This window comes from Cyprinus carpio, chromosome B25, assembly GCF_018340385.1.
Source record: "Cyprinus carpio isolate SPL01 chromosome B25, ASM1834038v1, whole genome shotgun sequence".
NCBI lineage: Eukaryota > Metazoa > Chordata > Actinopteri > Cypriniformes > Cyprinidae > Cyprinus > Cyprinus carpio.
In genome coordinates, this window is record NC_056621.1 from 21,942,951 (window position 1) to 21,970,450 (window position 27,500).

General features: G+C 40.7%; 4 protein-coding genes and 2 pseudogenes across 5 annotated transcripts; 5 read left to right on the forward strand and 1 right to left on the reverse strand.

Annotated features, from left to right (window-relative positions):
- The first annotated feature begins 21 nt into the window (after window positions 1-21).
- LOC122142514 (histone H1-like) lies at window positions 22-821 on the forward strand. Its single transcript, XM_042753640.1, has one exon. The coding sequence runs from the start codon at window positions 46-48 to the stop codon at window positions 667-669; it is 624 nt and encodes a 207-aa protein (XP_042609574.1). The 5' UTR covers window positions 22-45; the 3' UTR covers window positions 670-821.
- Window positions 822-1,183: 362 nt separating this feature from the next.
- Window positions 1,184-1,636, forward strand: LOC122142512 (annotated as a pseudogene).
- A 783-nt stretch (window positions 1,637-2,419) lies between these two features.
- On the forward strand, window positions 2,420-2,907 carry LOC122142506 (annotated as a pseudogene).
- A 1,032-nt stretch (window positions 2,908-3,939) lies between these two features.
- On the forward strand, window positions 3,940-4,425 carry LOC109080882 (histone H4). The gene has a single exon (XM_019095892.2). The coding sequence runs from the start codon at window positions 3,994-3,996 to the stop codon at window positions 4,408-4,410; it is 417 nt and encodes a 138-aa protein (XP_018951437.2). The 5' UTR covers window positions 3,940-3,993; the 3' UTR covers window positions 4,411-4,425.
- A 1,080-nt stretch (window positions 4,426-5,505) lies between these two features.
- Window positions 5,506-5,910, forward strand: LOC109062868 (histone H2B-like). The gene has a single exon (XM_042753635.1). The coding sequence runs from the start codon at window positions 5,531-5,533 to the stop codon at window positions 5,903-5,905; it is 375 nt and encodes a 124-aa protein (XP_042609569.1). The 5' UTR covers window positions 5,506-5,530; the 3' UTR covers window positions 5,906-5,910.
- Window positions 5,911-6,644: 734 nt separating this feature from the next.
- LOC109062869 (filamin-C-like) lies at window positions 6,645-27,380 on the reverse strand. Of its 2 annotated transcripts, XM_042753573.1 has the most exons (48): window positions 26,600-27,380; window positions 25,300-25,548; window positions 24,393-24,490; window positions 23,681-23,831; window positions 23,306-23,424; window positions 23,121-23,198; window positions 22,858-23,020; window positions 22,576-22,776; window positions 22,350-22,406; window positions 21,596-21,733; window positions 21,357-21,483; window positions 21,115-21,251; window positions 20,834-21,027; window positions 20,640-20,753; window positions 20,295-20,438; window positions 20,055-20,178; window positions 19,810-19,970; window positions 19,633-19,723; window positions 19,388-19,557; window positions 19,163-19,280; window positions 18,807-19,069; window positions 16,792-17,389; window positions 16,531-16,707; window positions 15,488-15,650; window positions 15,201-15,361; window positions 14,893-15,060; window positions 14,610-14,733; window positions 14,351-14,507; window positions 14,069-14,258; window positions 13,952-13,975; window positions 13,555-13,799; window positions 13,251-13,350; window positions 13,017-13,157; window positions 12,203-12,331; window positions 11,899-12,072; window positions 11,631-11,792; window positions 11,346-11,549; window positions 10,563-10,715; window positions 10,340-10,462; window positions 9,957-10,193; window positions 9,595-9,864; window positions 9,361-9,498; window positions 9,148-9,263; window positions 8,479-8,611; window positions 8,175-8,351; window positions 7,850-8,068; window positions 7,431-7,643; window positions 6,645-7,345 (listed from the first exon to the last, which is right to left on the reverse strand). In XM_042753573.1, exons 1-48 carry the CDS (start codon window positions 26,970-26,972, stop codon window positions 7,158-7,160), a joined length of 8,154 nt encoding a protein of 2,717 aa, XP_042609507.1. In that variant the 5' UTR covers window positions 26,973-27,380; the 3' UTR covers window positions 6,645-7,157. The 2 variants fall into 2 exon arrangements, with proteins under 2 accessions (XP_042609507.1, XP_042609508.1); XM_042753574.1 differs by lacking the exon at window positions 22,350-22,406.
- Between the last annotated feature and the right edge of the window lie 120 nt (window positions 27,381-27,500).

Below are 27,500 nucleotides of genomic sequence, written 5' to 3' on the forward strand. Positions count from 1 at the left end.
ATCGTTGAACTCAGCGTTTGAAAGACTGTAAATCCGCTCGAGAAAATGGCAGAAACCGCTCCAGCCCCGGCTGCTGCCGCCCCGCCGGCCAAAGCGCCAAAGAAGAAGTCCGCTGCCAAAGCCAAGAAAGCAGGTCCAGGCGTCGGTGACCTGATCATCAAAGCCGTGTCCGCGTCTAAGGAGAGGAGCGGCGTGTCCCTCGCCGCCCTGAAGAAAGCTCTCGCCGCCGGCGGCTACGACGTGGAGAAGAACAACTCCCGCGTCAAGCTCGCCATCAAGAGCCTGGTGACTAAAGGAGCCCTGGTGCAGGTCAAAGGAACAGGCGCCTCCGGCTCCTTCAAGGTCAGCAAGAAGCAAACCGAGCCAAGAAAAAAACCGACGAAGAAAGCGGCTCCTAAAGCGAAGAAGCCCGCGGCCAAGAAACCCGCTGCTGCCAAGAAGCCCAAGAGCGCAGCGGCAAAGAAGCCCGCCGCTAAGAAATCTCCCAAGAAGGCCAAGAAACCTGCCGCTGCAGCCGCTAAGAAGGCGACAAAGAGCCCCAAGAAAGGCAAAGAAGACGGCAGCCCCAAGAAAGCAGCCAAGAGCCCCAAAAAAGCCAAGACTGCCAAACCCAAGGCAGCAAAGCCTAAAGCTGCAAAGCCCAAAAAGGCAGCTCCCAAGAAGAAATAAATATCTACTGTTTTATTCCCCAAAGGCTCTTTTCAGAGCCACCCACTTAACTCTAAAGAAAGAGCAAAAGAAAGCCCTGCAGTTTGACTATTGTGGAAGTAAATTTCTGTATGAGTGCATTTGAGTTTACCTCGACTCGCAATGTTATACATATTGACTGAATTTAGAAAAAAGAAAAAAAAAGTTCTTCACGTTTATTAATACGAACAGCTTTAATTGGATCATCGATCTAAATGTAATTAGGTTAAAAAACTAATTAATGCTCTTTTGCATTGACTTTTTTATTTAATTATTATTGTAAACATATTTTAATCCCCATCACAATTTCTTTAATGTTTTCTGTCGTGTTCTGGTTCGTCTAAAAAGCAGCACGATCCGAATGGCAGCTGTGGGGGCGTGGCTTTGGCGGTGGGTGTTGGAGGGAAGTTTACTGATTTGGTTTAAAATCTTACAAGGCTCTAGACCAATGGGCGACTGGCACGCTCATTTAAAAACAGTATAGCTGGGCATCAGAGTTTATCATTTCTGCTCGACTAGCGTAGCAACTTTTCCAACCTACAACAATGAGTGGCAGAGGCAAAACCGGCGGTAAGGCCAGAGCGAAGGCTAAGACTCGCTCCTCCAGAGCTGGGTTGCAGTTCCCCGTCGGTCGTGTTCACAGGCTTCTTCGCAAAGGCAACTACGCCGAGCGCGTCGGTGCCGGTGCTCCGGTTTATCTGGCCGCTGTGCTCGAGTATCTGACGGCTGAGATCCTGGAGCTGGCTGGAAACGCCGCTCGGGACAACAAGAAGACCCGTATCATCCCCCCCGTCACCTGCAGCTGGCGGTGCGCACACGACGAGGAGCTGAACAAACTCCTGGGCGGAGTGACCATCGCTCAGGCGGCGTGCTGCCCAACATCAGGCCGTGCTGCTGCCCAAGAAGACGGAGAAACCCCGCCAAAACCAAATAAACAGATTTAAGTCTGTTTCTGAAACCCAAAGGCTCTTTTAAGAGCCACCCATTTTATCTACCAGAGAGCGTTTTCCTCTTAACTTAGTTCGTTTTATCAGTAGCGACACACTATACATATTGCTATTGTGTTTTTACACACACACACACACATACACACATATATATATATATATATAAAGAGGAATAAATAATTATCAACCAAGAAAATTACAATTGTTGAGTTTGGGTAATTACAATTACCAATAACTAAAAATCATTTTACACAACCACCTAAGCCAAGGGGTAAGTATTTCATGATTAATAAAAAGGTTTTCTAGGAATTTACTAGGAATTCTGTAAAGAGTGTGTTAGTGTTTTGTGTGTATGATGTGTAAAGGAAGAAATGGTTATCAACCAAGTAAACTACAATTGTTGAGTTTGGGTAATTACAACTATCAATAGCTGAAGACTATTTTACACAACCATTTAAGCCAAAGAGTAAATATTTCAAGTTGAATAAATACAAAGGTTACTATGAATTCTGTAAAGAGTGTGTGTGTTTGATGCGTAAAAGAAGACTACAATAAATCCTTGGAAAGGGACTTTGACAAGTAAAAACCGGACGAAGTATTTTGAGCGTGAAACACAAACAGCCCCTTGAGGGAAAACAAGTTGCGCAGTCATTGGCTAGCAGTCATGCGCAGACGTCACACGTCAGCCAATCACAAGCCTCTGCCCCGTACGACACCATGAGCTCGAGGCCTTATGATGCTTTAAAAGCAGGCGCGTAACATAAACGCAGAACAAACAAAGAAAGTACTACATCGAAGCAATGGCAAGAACCAAGCAGACGGCTCGTAAATCCACCGGCGGTAAAAGCCCCGAGGAAGCAGCTCGCTACCAAAGCCGCCCGTAAGAGCGCTCCAGCCAACCGGCGGCGTGAAGAAGCCTCATCGCTACAGGCCCGGCACCGTGGCTCTGCGAGAGATCCGTCGCTATCAGAAGTCCACCGAGCTGCTGATCCGCAAGCTGCCCTTCCAGCGTCTGGTGCGAGAGATCGCTCAGGACTTCAAGACGGACCTGCGCTTCCAGAGCTCCGCTGTCATGGCCCTGCAGGAGGCCAGCGAGGCTTATTTGGTCGGTCTGTTCGAGGACACCAACCTGTGCGCCATCCACGCCAAGAGAGTCACTATCATGCCCAAAGACATCCAGCTGGCGCGCCGCATCGCGCGCATCAGCGCGCTTAAATTCCTGATTTCAAAAGTCTCTAAACCCCAAAGGCTCTTTTAAGAGCCATCAAAATCACACTGAACGAGAGAATTTCCGCCGTAACGCTGATTATAACGAGTAAGAAAGTAACACTGCCATAATCTTTTAAAGGACTTTTGTCTGGGTTTTTAGTTTTTATTTGTTTATTCAATTTTAGTTTACAGATGTTTGTAGATGTTAAACACTGTTTCCCAATGTCACACTTTTCTGAGTAATAAAACAAAAACATATTTATTTATTTATATTATATATATATATATATATATATATATATATATATATATACACACACACAATGCTTCTAATATAACTACATGTGAATATAATTCATCCATTTGCGATTTCATTAATGTTATTTAATAAATCAAGGACTCGGTTATACAGACGGGGCTTAGCTTAAGCCAGGACTAGGCCTTGGTTAAATTCAGTTATTTAAGCAGCTTTTATAAAAATGCTTTAGAAGAAAACGTAACGTGTGCATCTTGAGACAACAATGGAACTGACGTATTTTAAGATATGTCAGAGCAAGAAATTTTCAGTTGAGACACCTCAAACATGCATTTTAGTCTGGGACTAGCCTCTAGCCATGTCTGAGAAACCGGGGGATAAATTGTAAACTACTTATACAAAACTCCGTCATAAATGTATCTGGCTGTGTTTACTGTGTGAGTACAGGTAGTTTCCTTACAACAGATGTTTATTTACGGGGAACTGAGAACAGCTCATTAAATGTTTGATCTCTTAACTTGGGTGCGTGTTCCTGCAGCTCAAATGATGGAGCGCGGCTCTATACAACCACAATGATGATGATTATATTAAAGTCAAAGCGTATGCCAAACGCTTACATGTAAATACTATGTAGATGTGATCTTAAAGATCTTCTTTGTCAAATTATTCCTTTGGAAACATGAATTTTCATACGAGAAACAGGGCAGACATTGTTAGATCAAGGTTGGGGTTATAAACCATATTCTTTCCCGCTCTAACTAGCAGGGATGGGGGTGCGCGCCATGTGACAAGGGGTGGGTTTCAGTTAGGTCCTGTAAGCACATGTAAAAGGCCTCCCTTGGAGCGCTCATCGGCATACATTCTTTTTGGTTGTATACAAGAAGTGTCTTAAGCATGTCTGGAAGAGGCAAAGGTGGTAAAGGACTCGGGAAAGGAGGCGCTAAGCGTCATCGTAAGGTTCTGCGGGATAACATCCAGGGCATCACCAAACCCGCAATCCGTCGTCTCGCTCGCCGCGGCGGAGTCAAGCGTATCTCCGGTCTGATCTACGAGGAGACCCGTGGTGTGCTGAAGGTGTTCCTGGAGAACGTGATCCGCGATGCTGTGACCTACACCGAGCACGCCAAGAGAAAGACCGTCACCGCCATGGACGTCGTGTACGCGCTGAAACGACAGGGACGCACCTCTGTACGGCTTCGGAGGATAAACACGTTACTGTTCTCAACAAACCCCAAAGGCTCTTTTAAGAGCCACACCACACTGTCACATAAAGAGTTATTGCTGAAGTACTGTTGTTGTTTTAAAGACTGAAGTTGAAAGCATTTTCTTTACTACAACAAAATTAATGCATTATTTATTGTACAACGGAATTATTAAAAACGAAGCTCGTATGTGTTTATTTTTGCCTTACGTGGAGTTTTACTTGCTTTAGAGTTTTCTTTGAACTGAAGTGATTTTAAACAAATAGAATAAAAAGAACAATCAGACGGCAATGATATTTAAGTTAGAGCAGAAATTAAATTGGCAGAACAACAGAGAAAAGTAAAGCGACTAATCGTCATGGCTCTTCTTTCTCCAAATTCTCTTTATGGGTCTATTAAGGAGATTAAAAACTATCGATATTGCCAACTCTCGCGAGACAATAACCAACCTTAGCTACAAACACAAGCCTTTTTTTTTTTTTTTTTTGATGGTTTATTATCGTGAATATTATCAATTATTTATAACCAACACATGAGCCTGCAACATATTAAACTGAAACTACACCTTTGTCTAATTAGTAAAAAACTTAAATTATTTTACAAAATTCAAAGTGGGAAAAATAATCCTCTCCAATCACCTTTGAGCAGAACAGGATTAGAGGGACGGAAAAGGAAAAGAACACAAGAGCTTCAAAGGGGAGCTGTAACAGTCACATATTTATAACCTAATAAAATATATTAAAACCAGATGTATACTGTATGTATTACTATAAGCCTACTTGTTTTTTATTATTATTATTACAACCCGTGATAATACATTACAAAAACATTGTATATATATATATATATATATATATATATATATATATATATATATATATATATATATATATATATATATATTGACTTGGCAACTGTGGCACTGTATGATATTTGAGACCCGTTTATTTTCTTGTATAAAACAAAAGTAACAAAAAGAGCGGGAAACATTCGTAACTGCTGATGTCGTTTCAAACACGGAGCAGTGGGTGGGACTATCAATTCACCGCCTGTGATTGGTCCTCGTCCCGCTCGTGATACTTCGAGTTATCCAATCACATACGAGTTTATGGGTTTGGTCTATGAAAACACGCAATCAGAAGGCGCTATATCTCCTTGAAAATTAGCATACGCGAGTCAATAAATGTCTCTGTCCGGCTCGTTATAATCATCGTTTCGTCTGCATCATCATGCCTGAACCAGCGAAGTCTGCGCCTAAGAAGGGCTCCAAGAAGGCCGTCACTAAGACCGCCGCTAAAGGAGGAAAGAAGCGCAGAAAGTCCAGGAAGGAGAGCTACGCTATCTACGTGTACAAAGTGCTGAAGCAGGTTCATCCTGACACCGGGATCTCTTCTAAGGCGATGGGGATCATGAACTCTTTCGTCAACGACATCTTCGAGCGCATCGCCGGTGAGTCGTCTCGTCTCGCTCACTACAACAAGCGCTCCACCATCACATCGAGAGAGATCCAGACCGCCGTGCGTCTGCTGCTGCCCGGAGAGCTGGCCAAACACGCCGTGTCTGAGGGCACCAAGGCCGTCACCAAGTACACCAGCTCCAAGTAGAGCTCCGCTCCGACTCCCCGAGACCCAAAGGCTCTTTTAAGAGCCACCCATCTTATCGCTTAAAGAGTCTCTGTAATATCCCAGTAGGTTTTTTTTTTTTTTTTTTTTAATCTTTTGAAATGGTTTACTATTACAATCGGGTTTTTGTTGGTTTAAATGAATGATGGGGTCTGCCAAACAAACTGGTTTTATGCCTTTTGCTAATCAACAGTATAACAAACTACAAAATTCGTGTGTTTAAAACAACTGGTCGGGGGTTTATGTACTACAAATATTCGCGTATGACCAGATTATTTTCAGTGCGTTAAATTTGGGGCCCCTGGTCTAGATTTACAGTGTTTCTTGTAGTGAGTCTTAAAGTTGCCAAGAAGGTTTTGCCAGTTTGGGAACCATATAGAATTATCTATGTTTGTATATGATATCACATTCAGTATGAATAATACATGAAGAGAGAAATGCACATTTGAAATCAGAATGCAGATAGGCAAAGGATAGCAAAGCAGTTATCTGTCCCGAAAAAGTCTTTAAATGTTCATGGTATATATGTATGCTGTATAGCTAATACAGACCTAAAATGATCTTTTCAGGACTAAAACAAATATAGGATTCACCTGAGAATACATGGTGACTATTATACATTAATATTAATACATTAAACTGAATACATTATATGACTAAATACATGACACAAATACATAAAAACAAAAATTGAGAACAGAAAAAAAAAAATCAACACACATAGTTTTGTTCTTTATTTACGTTTCCAAATGCATATTAAATAATTGGTTAGGATAACAAAGTTACATTCTATAAAGCATATAAAAGCACTGGATACATCTATACACTGTTGAAAACGTCAGAACACAAAATCATATTTCTATGATTTCCCCTGACCAACAAAAGTGCCCTTGAGAACAATAAATCTCCCTCTATAAAATATACATGTTCTCTTTTGGTGATTATACAAAAGAGGCATTCATTTGACATTTAACTGAACGGTTCCTTTATTCCTTTTTATTCTCTCTTTTCATGTTAAATGGTACATTGTGGCATCCAAAATAGTATTAAAATGCATTTGCGTCAAACAGGTTAACATTACATAAAAAGGCAGCACCTTCTAAGATCAGCCTCTGTCATAAAGCGTTCCTCAGCGAGAAAGTTAATATATATATATTCTCTCCTAAATAAAGCAACTGTTGTTCAATTCAGTAGTTTATTTTATCTTTTAGGAAATCTAGAAGTACAAGCCTGTTTAGGGAACACTCACATGGAAGGGACTTCCTGGTACAGTTTCATCCCCCCATTTGACAATAACAACATAGTTTCCTTTCTCCATCACGGTGTAGGTTACATTGTAAAGCTTGTTTCCCATGTGTTTAACAGCCACATCTTCACACGGAGTTCTGGGACCATGGACGCCAACCATTAGCATGTTTGTTCCTTTAAGAGGAAAAAAAAAATATCCTGTATAACTGGATTTTGTTGGTGCTAAACCATTATCGGCTTTATTTTTGTTTTATTTTACCTGCTTTACTACAGTCAACGGAAAAAGTGTTCTTCTGACCCACAAAGGCTTTGGAGAGGCCGGCACCGTGACAGACAACCTTACTGGCATCTGAAGTTGACTTGGAGCTGGACAGAGAGCTGAAAGCTCCTGCCATCTTTGAGGTTTTGGTAACCGTCTCCACAATGACTGATGAAGTTTCATGTAGACTGTGGCCTCCAGACAGACGCATACCTGCAGCAAAAGACAGACGTGTTAACATCCACAGCAACTGCACAAATATTATATACCTGAAAAAAAAAAATACACTGGAAGTCTGAAGATTTATTTAAGGCAAAATTGCTCCTGGTACAATTTACAGCATTTGGGGTATAACATTGATTACCAGCAAAAAAAAAAAAAATCAGGGGACATTGAAGAAAGAAGTTTAATCATCCTACCTGTAACCTTTGCTTTGAAAGGACTGCCAACAATATGCTGTGGCCCACCATATTTGATGCATATAAGGTAGTTTCCTGGCGCCATAGGTGTATAAGAGACTTTGTAACCTTCTAGACACTCAGTGCAGTCCATTTTGACCTTTGAGGGACCGTCAATAGTAACAGATAAGGCACCTGAACCAGCCTTGCATGTGTTTACGACAAACTCAGAGGGGACCCCTACAGAATGGTAAGAACACAAGATTACAGTTAGATCAGCTAGTAATGTAGAACTGACTGAGCAAGAAAACCTACAGCAACTTTATACTAATTCCTGGACCAGTACCTGTGCGTCCACCTTCAAGTCCTGGACCGAAGGCAGTCACCATTCCTGGATCTCCAACGCTCTCTGCTTCTCCGACACGTACTTTGAATGGACTTCCTGGTATGTGGCTACCATTGAACTTCACATCAATGGAATGAACACCATTCTCACGTGGAATGAAGCAAATTACATTCTTGTCTATTAAAAGGATGGAATCATGTTAGAACAATTAAGGGATGCCTATTCAATGGAAGTTATATTTGACATATTTGAATGCATGACAGCAGCGTTCTTAAAACAAAACATCAACAGGTCTACAACTTACCGCTATCCTGTTCAGTCACGTAACACTCCGCTATTACACCAGAGGGGGCGTGAACTTTTGCATCTATGACACCTCTCGCCCCATTCCTCTGAACCGCAAATGAGGCCTCCTGATTAATCTTCAAATCCTTCTCCTGCACATAAAAAGAGGAATGAAAGTTTGATTTCCCACTCAAACGCATACCAATGCATTCATGCACAGACAGAGAGGTGGATAAATAGACAGAACACTTAATCCCTGCTCAACAAAGTAATAGCATGGCCCTGGATAGACATGGAGTCCAATTACAGCTCATGGACAAAGATAACTCAGTCATGACTCAAAGAGCAAAAAGAGTTGTTCTGGCAAGCTTGTATTTTACTGTTGCTGTAGTTACTACCATCATTTGTTATATGTGACTTTGGACCACAAAACCAGTCATAAGGTTCAGTTTATTGAAATTGAGATTTAAATAATCTTTCCATTGATGTATGGTTTGTTAGGATAGGACAATATTTGGCTGAGATGCAACTATTTCAAAATCTAGAATCTGAGAGTGCCAAAAAATCAAAATATTGAGAAAATTGCCTTTAAAGTTGTGATATGTTATTTAACTTTACCATATGATCTAAGCATTCCTGTTTGTTCTGTAAGGCATAGAGTGGTTGTGCCTAGCTGTGGAGCTTATACCTGAAGACTTGTAACAGTAAGTCGACGTGCATCATCAGACAATGTAGCAACAGGAACAATGAAGGGGCTGTCTGGGATATGCTCATTATTGAACTTGATGGAAACTTCATAGTCACCTGAGAGAAGAAATGGAGAACGGGAATGCAATGATTTCAACTGGATTGGCAAAATAAGTATAACTCAAATCATAGCAAGTTCTGTTGTAAACCTCACCTGGCTCCTGCACAATGTAAATAACACCACAGGATCCGTCTTTTCTGTCTTCAAATGAGATTTCAGCCTTACTTGGACCCTCTATAGCAATGGACAGACCGCCTGCTCCAGCCTCTCTTGTCCAAATGCTGAATTCAGCTATCAGAGAGTAATAAAAAGAGAGATGCAGAAAATCTATGACAGTATTTATCATTACAAAAAATCAGATGAAAACAAAATGTGTTTAAAACATACCAGGAACTTTTGCGACAGCTCTTTCTAGGCCTGTGCCTCCAGCCCGGACCTTGTGAGAGCCTCCTTCCCCAAGGGGCCCAACCGTGAACTGGAAGGGGCTTCCAGGGACATGCTCACCCCTGTATTTGACGTTGACCGTGTGAGAACCCATTTCAGCAGGTACGAAGCGGACTCTGTAAGTACTGTTCCCGCTATCAACAATCTCTGCATCGGCTACATTTCCACCAGGGCTGGTCACCTGGGCTGTCATTCCCTGAATCTCTGTGTCAGCTGAAAATGGGAAAACCAATGAAGGTAACCAATAAAACAAAAGCTAGGGGTGTTTTAGGGAGGGAAGGAGCTTAATAATGGTTTATCCTTACCCTCTTGCCTTAATGCGCCAAAGCTACCCAGTCGTTCTCTTCCCAGAAAAGACTCAAAAACATCTCTGAAAGGATCACCACCAAGCTGTGTACTCTCTTCTACGTGTACCTCCCGCTTAGTCTCACCTCCGTGGGTCTTGCTGATCTCTGTGCGTTCTGTACGTGTGTAAGTGTGACTGCTGCGTGTGAAGGTACGAGTTAAGCGCTCCTGTGCTGACAACATCTGAAACCAGTTTCCTGTGTAGAAATGCATCGCAGAGATTTTCAGAAACTTTAGTTGTTTAAAAAGTCTTCAGACACCCCAGCTAACTCTGTAACAGTTTATTGTATTACATTTAAATCCATTTAAAAACCAAATTGTATATACTAACAATTGCTTTTACCTGGGATTTTGAGGTTTAGGTCACACGCACTGCCTACTGAGGCTACAGAGGCAGCTTGTCGTTTTCTCGTTATACTCTCCTTCATCCTTCCTTCTCCTGTTACCTTCACTGTAAAAGGGCTTCCTACAGAGTGGGATGTGAAAACAAAATGTTATAAATCTCTACCATTGTTGACAGCCAGTCTACATGAGCATATCGTTCTAAAGAAACACTGAAAAGTAACCTGGTATGTGTTTGTCTGTGAACTTGATGTTGATGATGTAGTTGCCCGGTTCAGTGGGGCAATATGTCACTTTACATGTTCCATCTTCCATATCCTCACAATTGATATCCACTTTACTTGGACCCTCAATTGACAATCCAAGTCCTCCATATCCTTTAAAACCAAGATGGTGTGAAAATCATTTTAATTAGGGGTATTGCATTAGGTTTAAATTTGAAATCAGTGTTGGCGGTAATGCATAACAAGTAACGCAAGTTGTGTAATCAGATTACTTTTTTTAAGTAACTAGTAGCGCATTATTTTTTTAATTTACATGAAAATATCTTTATGTATTTAATCCCATTTTATTAATCAATGTCTTTGCTGCTGACCTTCGATGATCCAGTTCAACCATACAAATAAGCAAAAATGACTTTAGATAAACAGTGCTGAACTTTATTATTTTGCATCCTATTCTTCATGCAATCCAGAATGGCAGGACAGCTGAAAGGTTTGTTTGGTTGCGCCCTCTACTGTACAGATGTGAATTTACATTTTCTGATGCTTAGGCTTATTCTTTTCTCCTTTGGTGTGAAACGACTTTTACATTTGCCAAAATAGAACTTTGTTTTATATTAAAAACAAACAAGCAACCCCAGCCCATATGAGGAAAAAGTAAAATAATTAGGTACTTTATGTTTTAAAAGTTTAAGTAAAACGCATTACTTTTAAAAGTAACTTCCCCAACACTGTTTGAAATCATGCGTAAACAACTGTAAGTGCAAAAGAACTGCAACAACATACCAGCATTTCTAGTGTCCACAAAGAACTCGGCCACTTCAAAGGTATGTGCTTCAACGAGACCTTTACCAAAAGCCTTGACCCTGCTGGCCTCCCCAATTTCAGATGGGCCTACCATAATCTTAAACGGGCTGTTGTTCACGTGTTTCCCACTCTTCCTCACACTGACCTCATGCTCCCCCACTTCCTTCGGGGTGAACGAGAGACCTGTGAGGCAAGGAGAGCAGAGATTATTCAATGCAAATGTAGTATATTCAGAAAGCATTTTATAGCCTTTTATGTGCTTACCAATGTGCAGGTTGGGCAGTCTCTTCAGCAGGCACGGTTCCTCCTTTCCTGATGGAGCTTTAATGCTAGCTGTCAGATAGCTCAGGTCTGTTTCTGTGATCTTCAGTGAGACATCTGCTGCCGTGCCAACGTTCATCTGAGATCTTCGGAGTGAATCGTCACCTACATGGACATGACAGATTAACAGAGAGGATGGTAAGTCACCATTCGCAAGAGTTTAGCTATTTTTGCCAGGTCAAATTTTTAAAAACTCAAGTGCTTATCATACCAGTGATCTTTGCTGTGAAGGGGCTGCCAGGGATATGACTGTTATCAAACTTGACGATGATGTTGTAATCGCCAGGTGAAGTGGGCAGGTAGGACACAGTGCAGGTGCCATCTTTATTGTCCTTACAACTGATTTCTGCTTTAGATGGACCCTCTACAGCAAGGGACAAACCACCTGTGAAGAGCAAATAAAATTGATTAATTGTTACCTTTTTTTATTATTATTATTTATTTATTATTATTGTATTTTTTTATATATAAAACTTTTTACATTTGCTTTGATGCAACGCAAAACCTTTACGTACCTTGTCCAGCATTCTTGGTAACAACAGTAAAAGTGGCTGGTTTATTGACTGTCCCATGGCACAGACCAGGTCCATAGGCTGTGACCATTCCACTGTTCATTACATCTACATAGAACTGCATAGGACTTCCTGTGAACATAATTGCATTCAAGTCATGATTCTGTAACAAGCTTGGTCCAATGTATCATTCCATGGATGTTAAATGAAAATTACAGTGGTCTTAATATGTCAATTTGATCGGTTAAGCCACATAAAAGTATTTCATGTTATCAAATTAGCTATTAACAAGTGAAACTCTCTGCAAGTATTGCGTGTTTGCAGATGGCAAGTAATTTAATATTACCAAATAAAAATTCTGTCATGACAACTCTCCTAGGCATAGGCATGGTAATGCGCATGGCAATGTTAATGTGTTTGGTCCTGGCGGAACAGATCTGCTATGCAGCTGCAGAGCTAGTACCGAGACTTGCTACAGCCAACACATCCACAACATGCTGCTGTGAGCATGTAAGAAATACTGATGCTGCACATATATCATAAAATAACCCCCATATAGCATACATGAATACCCCATAGCAGATCTATACAGGTGGAGCTGGGGAGGTGGAAGGTTTCTGAAGCGCACTGCAACTGCTACAGCAAGCACTAGCCAAGTATTTCAATGTTGAGCAGCGACCTCATTGGCTGCTGATACAAAAAGACTGTGCCATCTAGAGTTTCATACCAGAACTTTGTATTTATATATTTTAACTACGGCTTATGTGTCCAAACTCTTTTGGGCCATTTCACACATAATGCCAAAATGGAGTCCAACCTGGGATGTTGTTGCCATCATACTTTATATCCATTTCATGCAGGCCTCTCTCTGTAGGCTGAAACTGCACTGTGACTGTTCCATCTTTGTTGTCCCTGATGAAAGGACGAGCCTTCTTACCAGAGGGCATACGCACTTCCCCTGCAAACAAAATAAATGTGGTATACTTCAGAAAACAGTATATATATGACTAATAACATTTCTGCTCTAAATGAATATGATTAAAGATGTTACCTCTGAGCTCTCCTTGCTGGACAGTGAATGGGATAACTAAGTTCAGCGGCTGAAACATGGGCTTTGTGGCATCTTTTGGTACAATAGGCTGATCTGTAGCCTGAGATAACATAAGAAAGATAATCAACAAACCACAATGTTTCAAACAGTTTGCTGTTGTCTTTCCACCACTTCAACAACCATCTCATTCAAATCCCTTTCCCGTTGTAATGTCCCTGGTATCAGTATCAGTAGCTCTATCTATCATGGCGTTATCATGGCAGTGATACACAGTCCAACACACCTGTTCAGTAATATCACTCACCATGACTTGAAAAGGGCTTTTAGGAATGTGTTGCCCTCCAAAGCGGATTGTGATGACATATTTTCCTGGCTCGGGTGCAGTATAATATATGTCGAAGGTGCCATCTGGATTTTCTGTAACATCCATATCCAGCTCCATGCCATTAGGGGTCAGAACCGTACATGTCACCTTCCCTTTTCCAGCAGCTTTGGCATCCACAGTGATGAACGTCTCTTCTGCAATCTTAATATTGGGCCCAAGGCTTTCTGCTCAAATAAAAATATTGTTAAAACCAAAGAATTAAACCTTGGAAACGTATTACTTGGTGTAATGGTAGAACATTTATAATGGCAGAAAATATTCCACCATAATACAATAATTGATTAAATTATCTTAAATTAATTTCTTGATTTCTTACCAACACCTTGTCCTCCAATAGACACTGAAAATAAAAAGCAAGCAAACAAATTTTTGTAAAACCAGAGTTGCAAAAAGAAACCACGAAACTTTGAAAGCACCAAACTGGAAACAATACCTGTGAGCAGGCACTTGCTGGCATCGCCAGTGGGAAAGGCTTGGACATTGTAAGGTGAGTATGGGATGTTATCTCCACCGTACTTAATGGTTATGGTGTAGCGGCCAGTCATGTCTGGCACATAAGATACAGTGTAAGTTCCATCTCTGTTGTCTTGAATGCTGGCTTTTTTTGGCTTTCCCTCTGGATCCTAAATGTTTAAATGTGAAACAACATTTAAATGTGCCACTTTGGTAATGTATGCCTTGTTTTGAGGTTTTCCATATAAGAAGAGAGGCTTACAAGGATTTGAACAGTCAGAAGGCCTTTTCCTGCATCACGAGCATCAATGGTAAACTCCACTGGAAGACTGGCAGCCACTCCTTTAGTGTCCAGACCGGGTCCGCTAGCACGCACCTTACTGGCATCATGTGTGGGGGCTGAATTGACTTTGAATGGACTGTTAACAACCACAAAGTGAAAGAAACATGAAATGATTTTGTTATTATTACTGTCATGAGTAGACAATCAAATACAGTCCATGCATGACTTATGATCTTACCTGTTAGGTACCTCTTGGTTGGCGTATTTGACGGACACAGTGTGTGGCCCCTCCTGTGCAGGGGTGTAGTTGACAGTATATGTTCCATCCCGGTTGTTTTTAACAACTACAGGCTCCAGAGTTCCTGTAAGACGAACATGTTCAAGATTTCAAAGGGAAAGATCATTGTTCAGGGGTAAGTATTGAGCATAGAGTTTTCTACAGTAAATCTCCAGTACAGTTTATTTAGTGTGTTAGGCTCAGAGTATATTCATAGTGGACTGGAGGGGTTTATGCTATGTACCTTTTGGTCCGTACAACTGCACCTCTAGAGGAGCCACTCCTGCTTTGCTGCTGTCCACAGTGAAGGTTTGTGGAACATGTGCGGTAACTCTGTTGGCGAGTCCAGGACCTGAGCACTTCACCTTACTGACATCCACCACATCCTTAACCTGCACCCGGAATGGACTGCCTGAGAACAGCAGAAGAACACAGTTCTAATACAATACAAAAAAAGCAGCTATAGAACTACAGTTACTAACTAACTGTACAATATAATATTCTATAGGTAATTGATGTATTTATAGGTATTTAGATATTTAGATATTTTACCTGGAATAGGCTGGCCTCCATAATTAATATTAATATCATAGTCTCCAGCAGTGAAAGGCATGTATTCAACACTGCAGCTACCATCTTTGTTGTCCTTACAGAACATTTTGGCTTCTGATGCTCCTTCAATGGTCAAGCCCAAACCACCCATCCCAGCGCCCTTAAAATCATAAGCATGGATGTACCATGAGACATAAATACCTCAAATATGATCCAATCTTTAAAGCAAATATCATTTTCTCTTCAGGCACCAATGATTATATATGCTTACAGTATAGACCCCATACCTTGTCTCCACTGTGAAGCAGTTGGGTTTGTTAACTAGCCCACCTTCCAGGCCTGGACCATAGGCTCGAACACGTGTTGGGTCACAACCTTCCACAACTGACACCTTAAAGGGGCTCTTGGGAACAGCAACACCATCATAAAAGACCTCGATCAGGTGCAAACCTACAAAAAGCAAAGAATTGCTTTACTTTGAAGAATTCTGGTTTATGTCTACTTCTTAGGATACTGCTGTGGTAAACATGTTTTTCTATAGTTATACTATAGTTAATATTCAGAGTTTTATAGCATATAGCTTTTGCTATCTGCTCTGTTTTAACTGTGAACTGCAGCTGTCGCTGGTATTAATACAAGCTGTATTTCTGTACAGCTGTGAGGCGGGCCCTAGACAGGCACACAACTATTTAATGATCTCTTTTTACAATGCATTTCCTATTTATAAACTCTCCCTGCATCTGTCATATGCTCTCATTCAGTTCCCCTTCTAAGCTCTGAAAGCTTCTGAAAACATGCCACGCTCTGTTTTTATATATACCCAATCCCAGATTTATTATATACATACAAGCGTCTCTTTCTGATAGGATTCCTTCACCATCTACTTCATATCTACTGTGAAAACCTACAACTTGCATTCACTTGTATTTATATATAAATAGTTGGTCACACTTTAGTTTGGGGACCAGTTCTCGTTATTAACTAACTATTAGCTGTGACTTTTGCCTCAATAAACTCCTAATTTGCTGCTTATTAATATTCAGTAAGGTAATTGTTAAGTTTAGTTATCGGGTAAGATTAAGGGATCTAAAATATGGTCAAGAATAAAATATAGTCAAGTACAATATAGTGTAGAAAAACCCATTAATATGTGCTTTATAAGTAACTAATAAACAGCCAATATGCTGGTAATATGCATGCTAATAAGAAACTAGTCAATAGTGAGAACTGATCCCTAAACTGAAGTGTTACCAAATAATTCAAACACTTTATTTGAAGGCCTTCACTTTTTTTCCCTTAAACCTATTTGTTCAGTGTTTTCATGACGTACCATCCTCAAAAGCAGTGTATTCCACTCTGTATGTGCCGTCACCCTTATCAGTGATATATGCGTCTGTGTTTGCGCCTGATGGATTGATGATGCGAATCTTAACACGATTTCCTCCTTTGGTCTTAGTCTGGGCTCGGGCATCCACAATGAAATGTGTTGTCACCTCCTTAAGGACCCCTTGAGTGACAGAAAAACAGAACAATAAGTTATAACTGATAAAGGTAATTACAGAAAGCTGTCATTAAAGTTTTTAAATACTACCTCTGGGTTCAACTCCTGGTCCGTACACCTTAATCCCACTTGTGTCCACAGATGGCTCCACCTGAACACGTATGGGGCTCTTGGGCACCTGCTGACCTCCATATTTAATGGTGATGGTGTGTACGCCATGAAAGAGAGGGGTGTAGGTAACAGAGAATGTTCCATCATTGTTCTTTTGAATGCAAACTTCAGCTTGAGCCCCTGAATCCGACACAATCTCAATGGTGAGTTCAGCCTCCCCGGCTCTGCTGCAGTCCACTGTGAAAGTGGCCACCTCACCAGCTTTAGCCCGCTCCAGTCCGGGTCCACTCACAATAACTTTGCCAGCATCCAGAGCTGGTTTGACAACAGCTTTAAAAGGAGAGCCAGGGATATGAGCTTCCCCATAAAGGATGTTGATGTTGTAGTCTCCTGCCTCTGTGGGCAGGTAGACAACAGAGCAGGTTCCATCACCGTTGTCTTGGCACTCAATCTTAGCCTCACAGGGGCCTTCCAGTGTTACACCCAGACCACCAGCACCAGCTCCTTTTGTGTCTACAGTAAACCGTGCAGGCTGACCCACAATACCAACCTTAAGTCCTGGTCCATAGGCACGAACCTAGTGGGAAATGAATTGAGTGAAATGATAGAGATCATATAATATCTTCAATCTATCAAAATCTTATTGTTTATTTGTGAAAATCTTAGAACTTTATTATTATTGTCTAAAAAACATTGTGTTGTGACTGAATTTTGACTAATTGCTTTGTTCCTCTTTTGGAAGTCGTTTTGGATAAAAATCTTTTTCTAGATGCATATGTAGTCTAAATGTAATAATAACAATAGCCTAGTAATAACAATAAAATAATAATAATAATAATTACTATTATTATTATTATTATTATTATTATATTAATTTATAACTATAAATGAGTGCACTTAAGACAGTAAAATGATTATTGTAAAATAATTAATGAATGTTTTATTGTTTTAAATAACCTTTTACAGATTTGGAAATGTGTTTGTGTGCTATTCATTCTTAACATGAAGACTTATTCTGGTGATTTTATTATACTAAGCATTTTCCTCCAGAGTTTGATGCATGTAACAGGCTATACTGGTTACTGTTATTTTTAAATAACTAGGGCTATTATAACATTGCATTCAGCCAGAGCGCAACTGAATGAAAATATAACGTACATTATTTGTTTTGTATTGCGTTTTCTAACTTCTCCTCTCGAAACTCTATTGTTTTTTGGAAAATTCAGGAATTTCTCCATTTTGAAAAATAAAGTTTACCAAGCCATTTGCACCGCGCTCTTCTGTCACTTAGCCTAATATTTTATTTTGGTGCGTTAATCTATTAAATTACATATATGAGACCATGATCCAAACTCACAAAATAGTCTTCTTTTTAGCATTTATTTTAAATTAATAATCAATAAGATAAAACAAAGGTAACGTTTTTTTTATCCTGGTGATTAATGTAAAATGGATTGTAAAAGCGTGCAAACGGATTATGGATTTGTGGGTATGGATTGAAAAACCAAAGGTACGTTTACAAAATCTGAGAGCACAGATTGGAAATTTGAGGGGCGAATTTCAAAACCATTGCCACAGATTGTTTTTCTCCCTACAGGTGACTTCCTGGGCTCTGTAATAACTTTCTGTGTTGCTCATTTGTTTTGATTTCTGCATGAGTCTCTCAGGACTGCGTGAGCCTCATCTGCACAACATAAATACAATATTATTCGCTGTTTACACTGAATACAATAAAATCGGAATCATTCTAGCGGCAAAAAAATTTGGTGGCCAAGTTTCATTGCTTTCCTAGTTATTTTTGTTATTGACGTTTTAATCAGGCTTCCTGTCTGGTTGGGCAAGTAAAATTCTCTCTCAATTGCAAAACATGACCAGCTCAGAGTCAGCAGGTCACCGGTCCGATCATGTGGAAAATCGGCTAATTCCAGTCCCTGGCTGGTCAGTCTGTGCATCTCTAGAAGAAACCTATAATTCCCAATAAGCTCTCATCTTACCTTTGAGGGATCGGCAGGCATGAGTCCCTCTACAGCGAAGGGACTTCCTGGAACGGGGTTCCCATCATAGCTGATGTCCACCTTGTAATGACCCTCTTCAGGTGGGATGTATTTCACACAGGTGGCCTCTTTGGTCTTGTCTGATTCCAACTTACAAGGTATTGTTCTACCAGAGGGTGAGGTTATGGTCACATTTACCTTACCCTCTCCACCTGCCCCTTTCGTGCTAACAATAAACTCCTGGTCCTTTCCAACTTCCACTTCTGCAACACAAATAACAGTTTAGTAAGCATTGGAGCAGTATGCATTTTTGTTGATAGTTCAGGTTTAACTGTTAGGGAACTGTAAGTGCTTACTTTCATTAAGGCCTTGAACTTTGACTTTGCCAAGATCGAGTGGAGGGGTGACTGTGATCATGAAAGGGCTTTTAGGAATGGGATCTCCGCCATGTGTGACCATGATAGCCATCTCACCCTAATTCGCAGAAGATTAGGCATTTGGTGAAACGTAACATTGCCCATCGTAATAACATTCACGTTCAAAGTACAACCAAAATGGAATAGATGTTAGTGACCCCTGACCTGATGGAGAGCAGTGTACTTCACAGTGTAGGAGTAGTCATGATTATCAATGATCTCAAAATCTTTAACAGCGTTTCCTTTGGCAGCAGTTTTGAACTGCACCTCTGGTTTAGCCTTTCCTGCTCCTTTCGTGAAGATGGTGAAATGGGTTGGAATATCGACTTGAACGCCTGTAAAACAGAGCTGTGTCAATTAAAACTCATTTCTCTGGGGCTTAAGGTGTTAATGTTGTTGCTTACACCCACCTGTCTTGTTCAATCCAGGACCTTCAGCTCTGACTTTACCAGCATCGTGAGAAGGATCCACCTTGACTTTGAATGGGCTATTGGGGATTTCCTGTGTTAAGCAGAGAAGAGTTTGAGATGTACACTTAGCCTTAGTGTACAACTGGGTTTTGGCAAGAAGCAAGAAGGCTGCTTTACCTGATCTGCAAAGAGCACCATGATGGTGTAACGGCCAGAGCCAGGGGGCGTGTATTTGACAGTGAAGGTGTCATTATCATTTTTAATGATGTCAAAATCAATATCTGCCTCTGCTGGACCCACCACACCCGGGGCACATTTGATCCCAATGCTGATATCACCTGCGATATAGTCAGAACGGTTAGCAACATTTACACTCTTTTACTGTGTCATATAAAGAGAAAAAATAAACTTGTTTTGCAAACCTTGGCCGGCTTCGCTGCAGTCAACAGTGAAGTAAGTGGGTTCATTCGCCTTTAGGCCAGTTTTCTCAACTCCAGGCCCAAAGACCTTCACTTTGTCAGGGTGACAGCCTTCACCAACAAGAACCTTTAAAAGACAGAGTTTTAAGCAATAATGTGGAAAATCTCAAACAATGACTCATCTAATGGTGCTGCTTCATCACAGCATAACACAAATTAAAATACTACACTGGGAATACTCACTCTAAAGGGACTCTTGGGTACATTGACCTCCCCCCAGGTAATTATGATGGTGTGCTTCAGTGGTTTGGTAGGAACATACGTACAAACAAAAGTGCCATCGCCCTTATCAGTAATCTGTATGTCAATCACACAGCCTTCAGCATCCTAGAAGAAAAGCCCAGCAGGTCACCATTTAGCCAGTTTGCAGAAACAAAAGGATTCATTTTCAATGATTCATTGGTTTGATTGGTACACATGTTATGAGTCTTTGTCCTCTGTTACCCTGTAAAGCTGATTCTACTTACAGGACGGATGTTTAACATCATTTCTAAAAGAAAACATTGAGACTATTACACATGGACACACCTGAGCATAGATCTTTAGACTGCCTTTGCCAGCTTGTCGAGCGTCAACAGTGAATTGTGTTGATTTGTTGACAATAACTCCAGTGGGCTCCAGGCCTGGCCCGAATGCTTTGACCTGCATATGAGATCCTTCAGATCAATAACACTGACAGCAAAAGTTAAGACTGATTTTTATTTTTCCCATATGTTAATCACCTTCTCAGGAAAGACATCATTAGCTGCTGGAAGTATATGGGCCATGAAGGGGCTGTCCTTGATATCTTCATCATCACAGATGACATGAACTGCATAATCTCCGGGTTCAGTGGGCCAGTAACGCACATCACAGGAACCGTCACCTTTATCATCACACTCTATCTTTGCTTGAGAGGGGCCCTCAATTGAAAACCCTTTAAAGAAAGTGATAACATGTAATAATTTGTTGTATGCATACAAGAAAATCTTAATTATGTTCTTCCTCATCTAGAATTACCTACCTAGAGATCCTACTTCTGTACCAATAGCCTCAACAACAAAGTCAGCTGACTTGCCAACCATTCCAGTCTTCAAGCCAGGACCCCAAGCCCGCACCTTCTGTGGTCCAGCTTCCTTGCTGACCTCCACTTCAAATGGACTAAAATAAACCCAATACATAAGTATAGGCCTGGAAGCTTTGACGTAAAAAGGTGAGTATATTTGTATTACAATGGATAAACTAGTTTATCCTATTAGCTCCCACCTGCGTGGAATAGGTTGACCTCCCCATGTGATGTTCACAGTGTATTTTCCAGGCTTAACAGGACAATAATCACACTTGTACACTCCATCACCAACATCTCGTACTTTCACAGGCACCTCTACTCCTCCTGAAAACATACACATTCAGTCATCAGCATTTTCTAAACACAGTGTATTAAATGATGAGCAAACAGACTAAGAATTACACCCTTGAAAACAGCTAATTTAAAAATGACTCACCAGGCCCTTTCACCGAGACCTTCAGTTCTCCAGTTCCTGCTCCTTTGGTAAAAACAGTGAAATCTGCCACCTCCTTCACCCGAACACCCTTAGGCTGCAGTCCTCTTCCAGTGGCACGGCAGGCATTTGCATTGCTGGCTGTTGGGGAAAAAACAAAGCAAACAGATGATAAAATCCCCAAAACTTCTCCAAATGCACAGACCGAAGCAGTGTTAGTAAGATCAAGCGAGGTGCTGTGCATCTGATGAGTTGCTCTGATGACGAACTGGAAAACTGCAATGCTGCTTTGTTCAGCTGTCACAGATCCTCATACAGAGCAAGTCAAATATGATAAATGAAAATATGCAGTACACAGAACATCCATAATATACAATATCAGCCTTATAATGCCAGATTATTGATCGTTGATTACTGGAAATGTCATTTTATAAACATCCAAATCGACAAAGTTACATCCAAGTCCAAAATACTTTGATCTATTACGAAAAGATGTATAAAAATATATAAAACATCAGCTTTTTTTTTACATGACAAATATCCTGTCCTTCATGACTTTGGAATTAAGTGTAGTGTTGTATAAGCTCATGCCGCTCTGTGTTCCTCCAAAACACTTCCTCACTAACTTTTGCATCTTTCCTACCATGCCTCAAAGTGTGTGCTTTGATGCATGGCAGGAATCAAGCTGCTGCGAACAAGCAAGAAGCTAAGCTCAGATACTGTTGCCTACTGTTGCCAAAGTCGAGCGGCATCGCACCTTTCTTTGTAAGAACGAGTACCTGCTTCGGAGCCCCAGAAGAAGGTTTAGGGTGTGCTACAAAATAAACAATTGTTTTTTTTTTTGGTTTGTGGGGAGATTCTTTATCTGTTTTTGATTGTTGCCCATGTATTCTTCCAAAATGACTGACACATTTGAAGACATTTGAGAAATATCTTAATAAGACAGAAAGATATGTAAGAAAGGAAAATTATCAGACACTTACCCTCAGAGACTTGCACTTTAAAGGGGCTGTTGGGTATTGGCTGCCCAGCAAAGCTCACATGGATGGTGTGCAGCCCTTCTTGCACAGGTTTGTAGGTGCAACGGAAGATGTTATCACCCTTGTTTTCCAGAAGAACTTCAACAGTGTTGTTTTTATTCTGAGGGTCAACGATGACCACACTAACATCTCCAGCCCCAGCACCTGAAAATGGTGAGACAGGACCTTGAGTTCACCTTCATATAGAAAAGGCTCTTCTAAGACAAGTCTGTGCGTTCTGCTCACCTGCGGTGTAGATGTCAAAATAAGTAGGTTTATGGGCCACATTGCCCACTGGCTCCAGACCTGGACCTCGAGCCTGAACTTTTTTGGGATCACCCAGAGCCTTTCCCACGTTCACCATGAAGGGGCTCTTATCAATGTCCTGACCAGCGAAGAGTACTTTCACCTGTGATATATAAGAATAAATAAACAACCATGCAAGCAAACCAGATTATACGCTTAAACGGACACTAAACGGTCAACCATGTTCTTGTACTAATGCGTACCTTGTGGGGCCCCTCAACTTTGGGCACATAGGTGACAGAGAATGTTCTTTTCTTGTCATTGTTGGGGACAACTTTAGCCTAACAAAATTAAAATAAGGATTCTAGTTTAAAATGTCATTGATGGTTTGTTTCACATTGATGCGATAATGACAGAACGTTAGAAGAAAGCATCTGTCATGTCTCACCTCCTCAGTGTGACCCTCTGGGTCCTCCACATACACAATCACTTCTCCAAGCCCTGCCTCCAGTGTTTCCACAGTAAAAACAGCTGGCTTCAAAACCATGTTCCCGTGAGGCTCAATACCTGTTAGTTATATTACATACAGAAAATTATTATTTTTGTCTTTCTTTGGTCTTCAATTTATTATTGAGTGTTTACTTTTTTTCTCCTGTTTGTGTGCATACAAAGTACCTAAATAAAAGCTAAATAACTGATATTTGAAAATTCAATCAACTTAATAAATTGGCTCAAAAATGCTCTGTGAGTTTCTGTTGACAGAGCACTTTTTGTGATGTTTTAAGACAACTGCGCTTGGTTTATGAGCCTGTAGTTTGCTCACCCGGTCCATATGCCTTGGCCTTTTTGGGGCACAGCTGCTTTGGCTTGAGAGGGGCTCCAGGCTTTAGTTTAGCTTTGGGAAACTGAGAGAGGTACGTCATCACTGAATGCTCATCCACATCTGGATCCACGATTTCCTCAGGAGCTATCACCTATAGATCAAAGATTTATTATAGTATTGCATCGTATAGTGGTCCTTTTTCAGTAATCATTGCTTTTAAGTTGCATATGTATGTGCTCAAAAAACCACTATATTACATTTCCATTGGAGAAGCAACTAGTGAACTAGTCGTAAGGCCCATTTATGACAAGAATCATAAACATTGCACAAACAGTGCATTTTCTTTTCACCATCATGTTTGTTCTACCATCACAAGCTAGTGGCAATCTCTTCAGATACTATATTTATCCACAGAGTGCCGAGATTTGAGAGCAGCCTTCAACAAGTCAAGGACAGGATTTACTAGGAACCAGACCCCTCCCATATCCCCTCAACAGTCAGCAAGAATTTATGACACATACCCTCCACCATGCGTGGCATCTCACACTTATCCCATGAGGATAATGGAGCAGGCAGCACTGTGTGTCAAATTGCTGGAACCACTAACACTTTACACAACCCCATGCCTAGAAACTACCTTCCTTGTAGCCTGAAGTAGAGTAAAAAAATCTATTGGCTGAACATGTGGTGTTTATGTTGAGTGGATGTTCACCTGAGGCACGCCGAGCCAGTCATCAGCCTGTTGCATGGCCTCACGAGCGTTTGCAACGGGCTTGTTGGGGTCCCATGTTTGCCAGTCAGGGCACAGACCTACGCACAGAGTATCACTTAAGTTCTCCTTTAAAGATTAAGGCCACAGAAAATACATAAAAAAGTGAAATCAAATATGACATCAGGCCTCCCATAAACCTGGTCTGTTGTTTAGAAATTGTTTGTAAAAAATGTCTAAAGAGACTTATAATATAACCTAAATGTATAATGATAACAGTTCTGCTGTGATTTGTCAAAAGCGAGCAGCTCCCTGTATGGTCATGACTGTCTCGCAGGGACTGTTTCATTTCAGCTACACCGAAGTAAACACTTTACTTCATTACCCCTCTTTTCTCAGTAAGCCTCCACGTGAGCAAAGAGTTGCTCAGAAAACAGGTCATGATTTAGATGCAGTAAATATATGAAGCTCTCATTCTCTATTGTATTGTATAATTTATCCATTCTTATATTTGTTCTAGCTAATGGCAAAAATGGACTGAGCTCTCTAAAAGGAAAGTGAAAAAAGAGGATATACTGTACATATCCTCACATTATTCAGATTTATACTATTGAATTTATTACATAACTTAGATACTTTACTGATTTACTTTATATTGTCACTGTCACTATATATTATATTTATTAAATTAATAATGCTGTGTTCTTGCCCTTATGTCAGAAAATGCGAACACACAAATGAATAATGAAATATGGTCTAAGTAGTGAATCTAAACTACCTTATAACCCAAAATGTTACAATTTTGAAAAATAAAATTAAATATAATAATAAATTGTTGCATTTCCTCAGCCAATCACAACTGCCCGAAGTCAAACCATACATACTTGGTTATGTCAGAAAGTGAACTTACCAGGGGCACAGTTATCCACGAGGGCACCGAGGGCCTTGCCATCCCTCCAGTCCTTGTTAAAGTTGTTAATAGGCAGCTCCGGTACCTTGTTCTGAATCCAGCCCAGCAGCCTTTGTTTGGGAGTGAGTTTCTTAACATCTTCATCGTCCTCATCATCCCACATGGGCATGGAGATGGAGTAATGGAGAATGAGTGTCCAGATGAGACCCAGAATCAACTTCAGGTTCCCATCTACAATAGCTTTGCTGTCTGCACAGGTCCAAGACAATCAAAAGGAAACTGAGTGAGCAAATGGACTAACAGCTGGTATAACACAGTACTTTTACTGTACATACACCATTATATTCAATGACAACCACTGGTTACAGCGAGTGATTTTCTATATAAGCAGCTCTAAACATAAATCACAATGAGGTAACTGTATTGCAGTTTACTCAGTATTCATTAATACTCCAACAAGCTATTATCGTATGTCTGGACAGAGCTGATACAACCTTTCACCTTTACTCAGCAAACAAGCTGTAGCCCTTCAGAACTATTTTCCATTTCACTGACACATGGAAGTCCACTGTGAGCTACTTGTACATGCTGCTGATATACTGCTCAACTTTAAGAGAGTGAGGTAAAGTAGTGAGCATTTGACCGCTGATAAGGTTTATGAGCAGACTTGTGTGTTTGTGACAGAGAGGTCATGCTTACTGAGGTACAACAGTGCAGATACAAAACATATCAGTGTGTGATAAGTTCACTTCTAATAATAAGCTGTTAACAAACAATGAATCATGAATAAATCAGAAGTGATTCATAAGATAACAATCAGAAGTCATTTATAAGAAGTTTTAATATTAAATAGATTGGTTGTCGATGTGCTTTCAAACGTAAAAAGGGGCAAGTTGTCATATTAAAGAGATTTTATACCTAAAAAAAAAAAAAACTGAATTGACTTAAAAACGACGTGCACTTGGTCTGGTATAGCTTAATCTAATGCTCTTTTATTCAGTCATATTTGTAATATTAGTATTAATATAAAGGTTTCAGATTTTTTGTCTACATTTGTTTATTATTATTATTATTATTATTATTATTATTATTATATTAATTATTTTAATCATCATGTTTTTAGAGTTGTTTTAATGCACAATAATTGTCTCAATAATTTTTGGGTCTGTTACTATAGCTATATTCAAAATTAATAAAAGTTGTTGTTAAATATCACCGAAGTTGGGACCATCTTTGCAACTCTTCCTTCAAAATTTGAATGAACTGGATTAAGATTATTCCTGTTTAAAGCGGATCTTACCTATAGACACGAGTTTGATCCGCTCCCTGTCCAGAAACTCCAGCGCCACCGACACGTTCTCCAGCTTCATCTGTCTGAAGTTTGGCCTGACATGATGCTTTCTGTACATTTTCTTCTGACTGAGGACTTCCAGGAGCGAGATGAGCTTGAGCCCATCGCTCAGGTCTCTCTGGAGGTCAGTGAGGCTCTTATTGACGCATTTGAGATGTTCGTTGCACCATCTGGTGAAGGTGTTCTGCTGGATCTTCTTCCACGGCGCGTCCTCGGCCAGCTCCTTCTCTGTCGCTGGCATCTCCTCCTCTTCCTCTTCCCCGAAGTCTGTGCCCTGGTAGTACTGTGGCGGAAGATCCTCTAAATGTGTGTAATTGCTCATGATGCACTCTTGCTTTTATACGTCTAATGCTGGAAATTCACAGCTCGTCACTTTCGCGGGAGAGTGTCAGAGGCGCGTTCACTGTAAAGCGGGTCAAAACCTGGATGGGGTTTGAAAAACAAAAAACAGACAGGCTTTCGCAGATACTTGTGAAAAGTGGTCTTCTGTCAGGATGATGATGGATTATCCGATTTACGGTTTACAAGGCGGCCGGTCCCCGGTTTTAATTCTCAGTTGCCTGCCGAATGTAGTCTCGACTTCTTAATGGATACTTTGAGTTTGAAGAATATCACTGTTTGAAGAATGAAGATTTGCTGCTCCACAGCTCGCAGAAGTGAAACTCTGTTTGAAATGAGGAGAGAGTGAATGAAGGGGGTTTAAATGCACCCAGGACCCCGGGGATTACATCACACTGATGTCATACTGTATACTGGAGTATGACGAGCGGTTTACTAATTCTGAAGGATAACTGGGATCGATCTGATTGGTGGAATGACTGAGGCAGCCTGTGATTGGCCGATGGACACG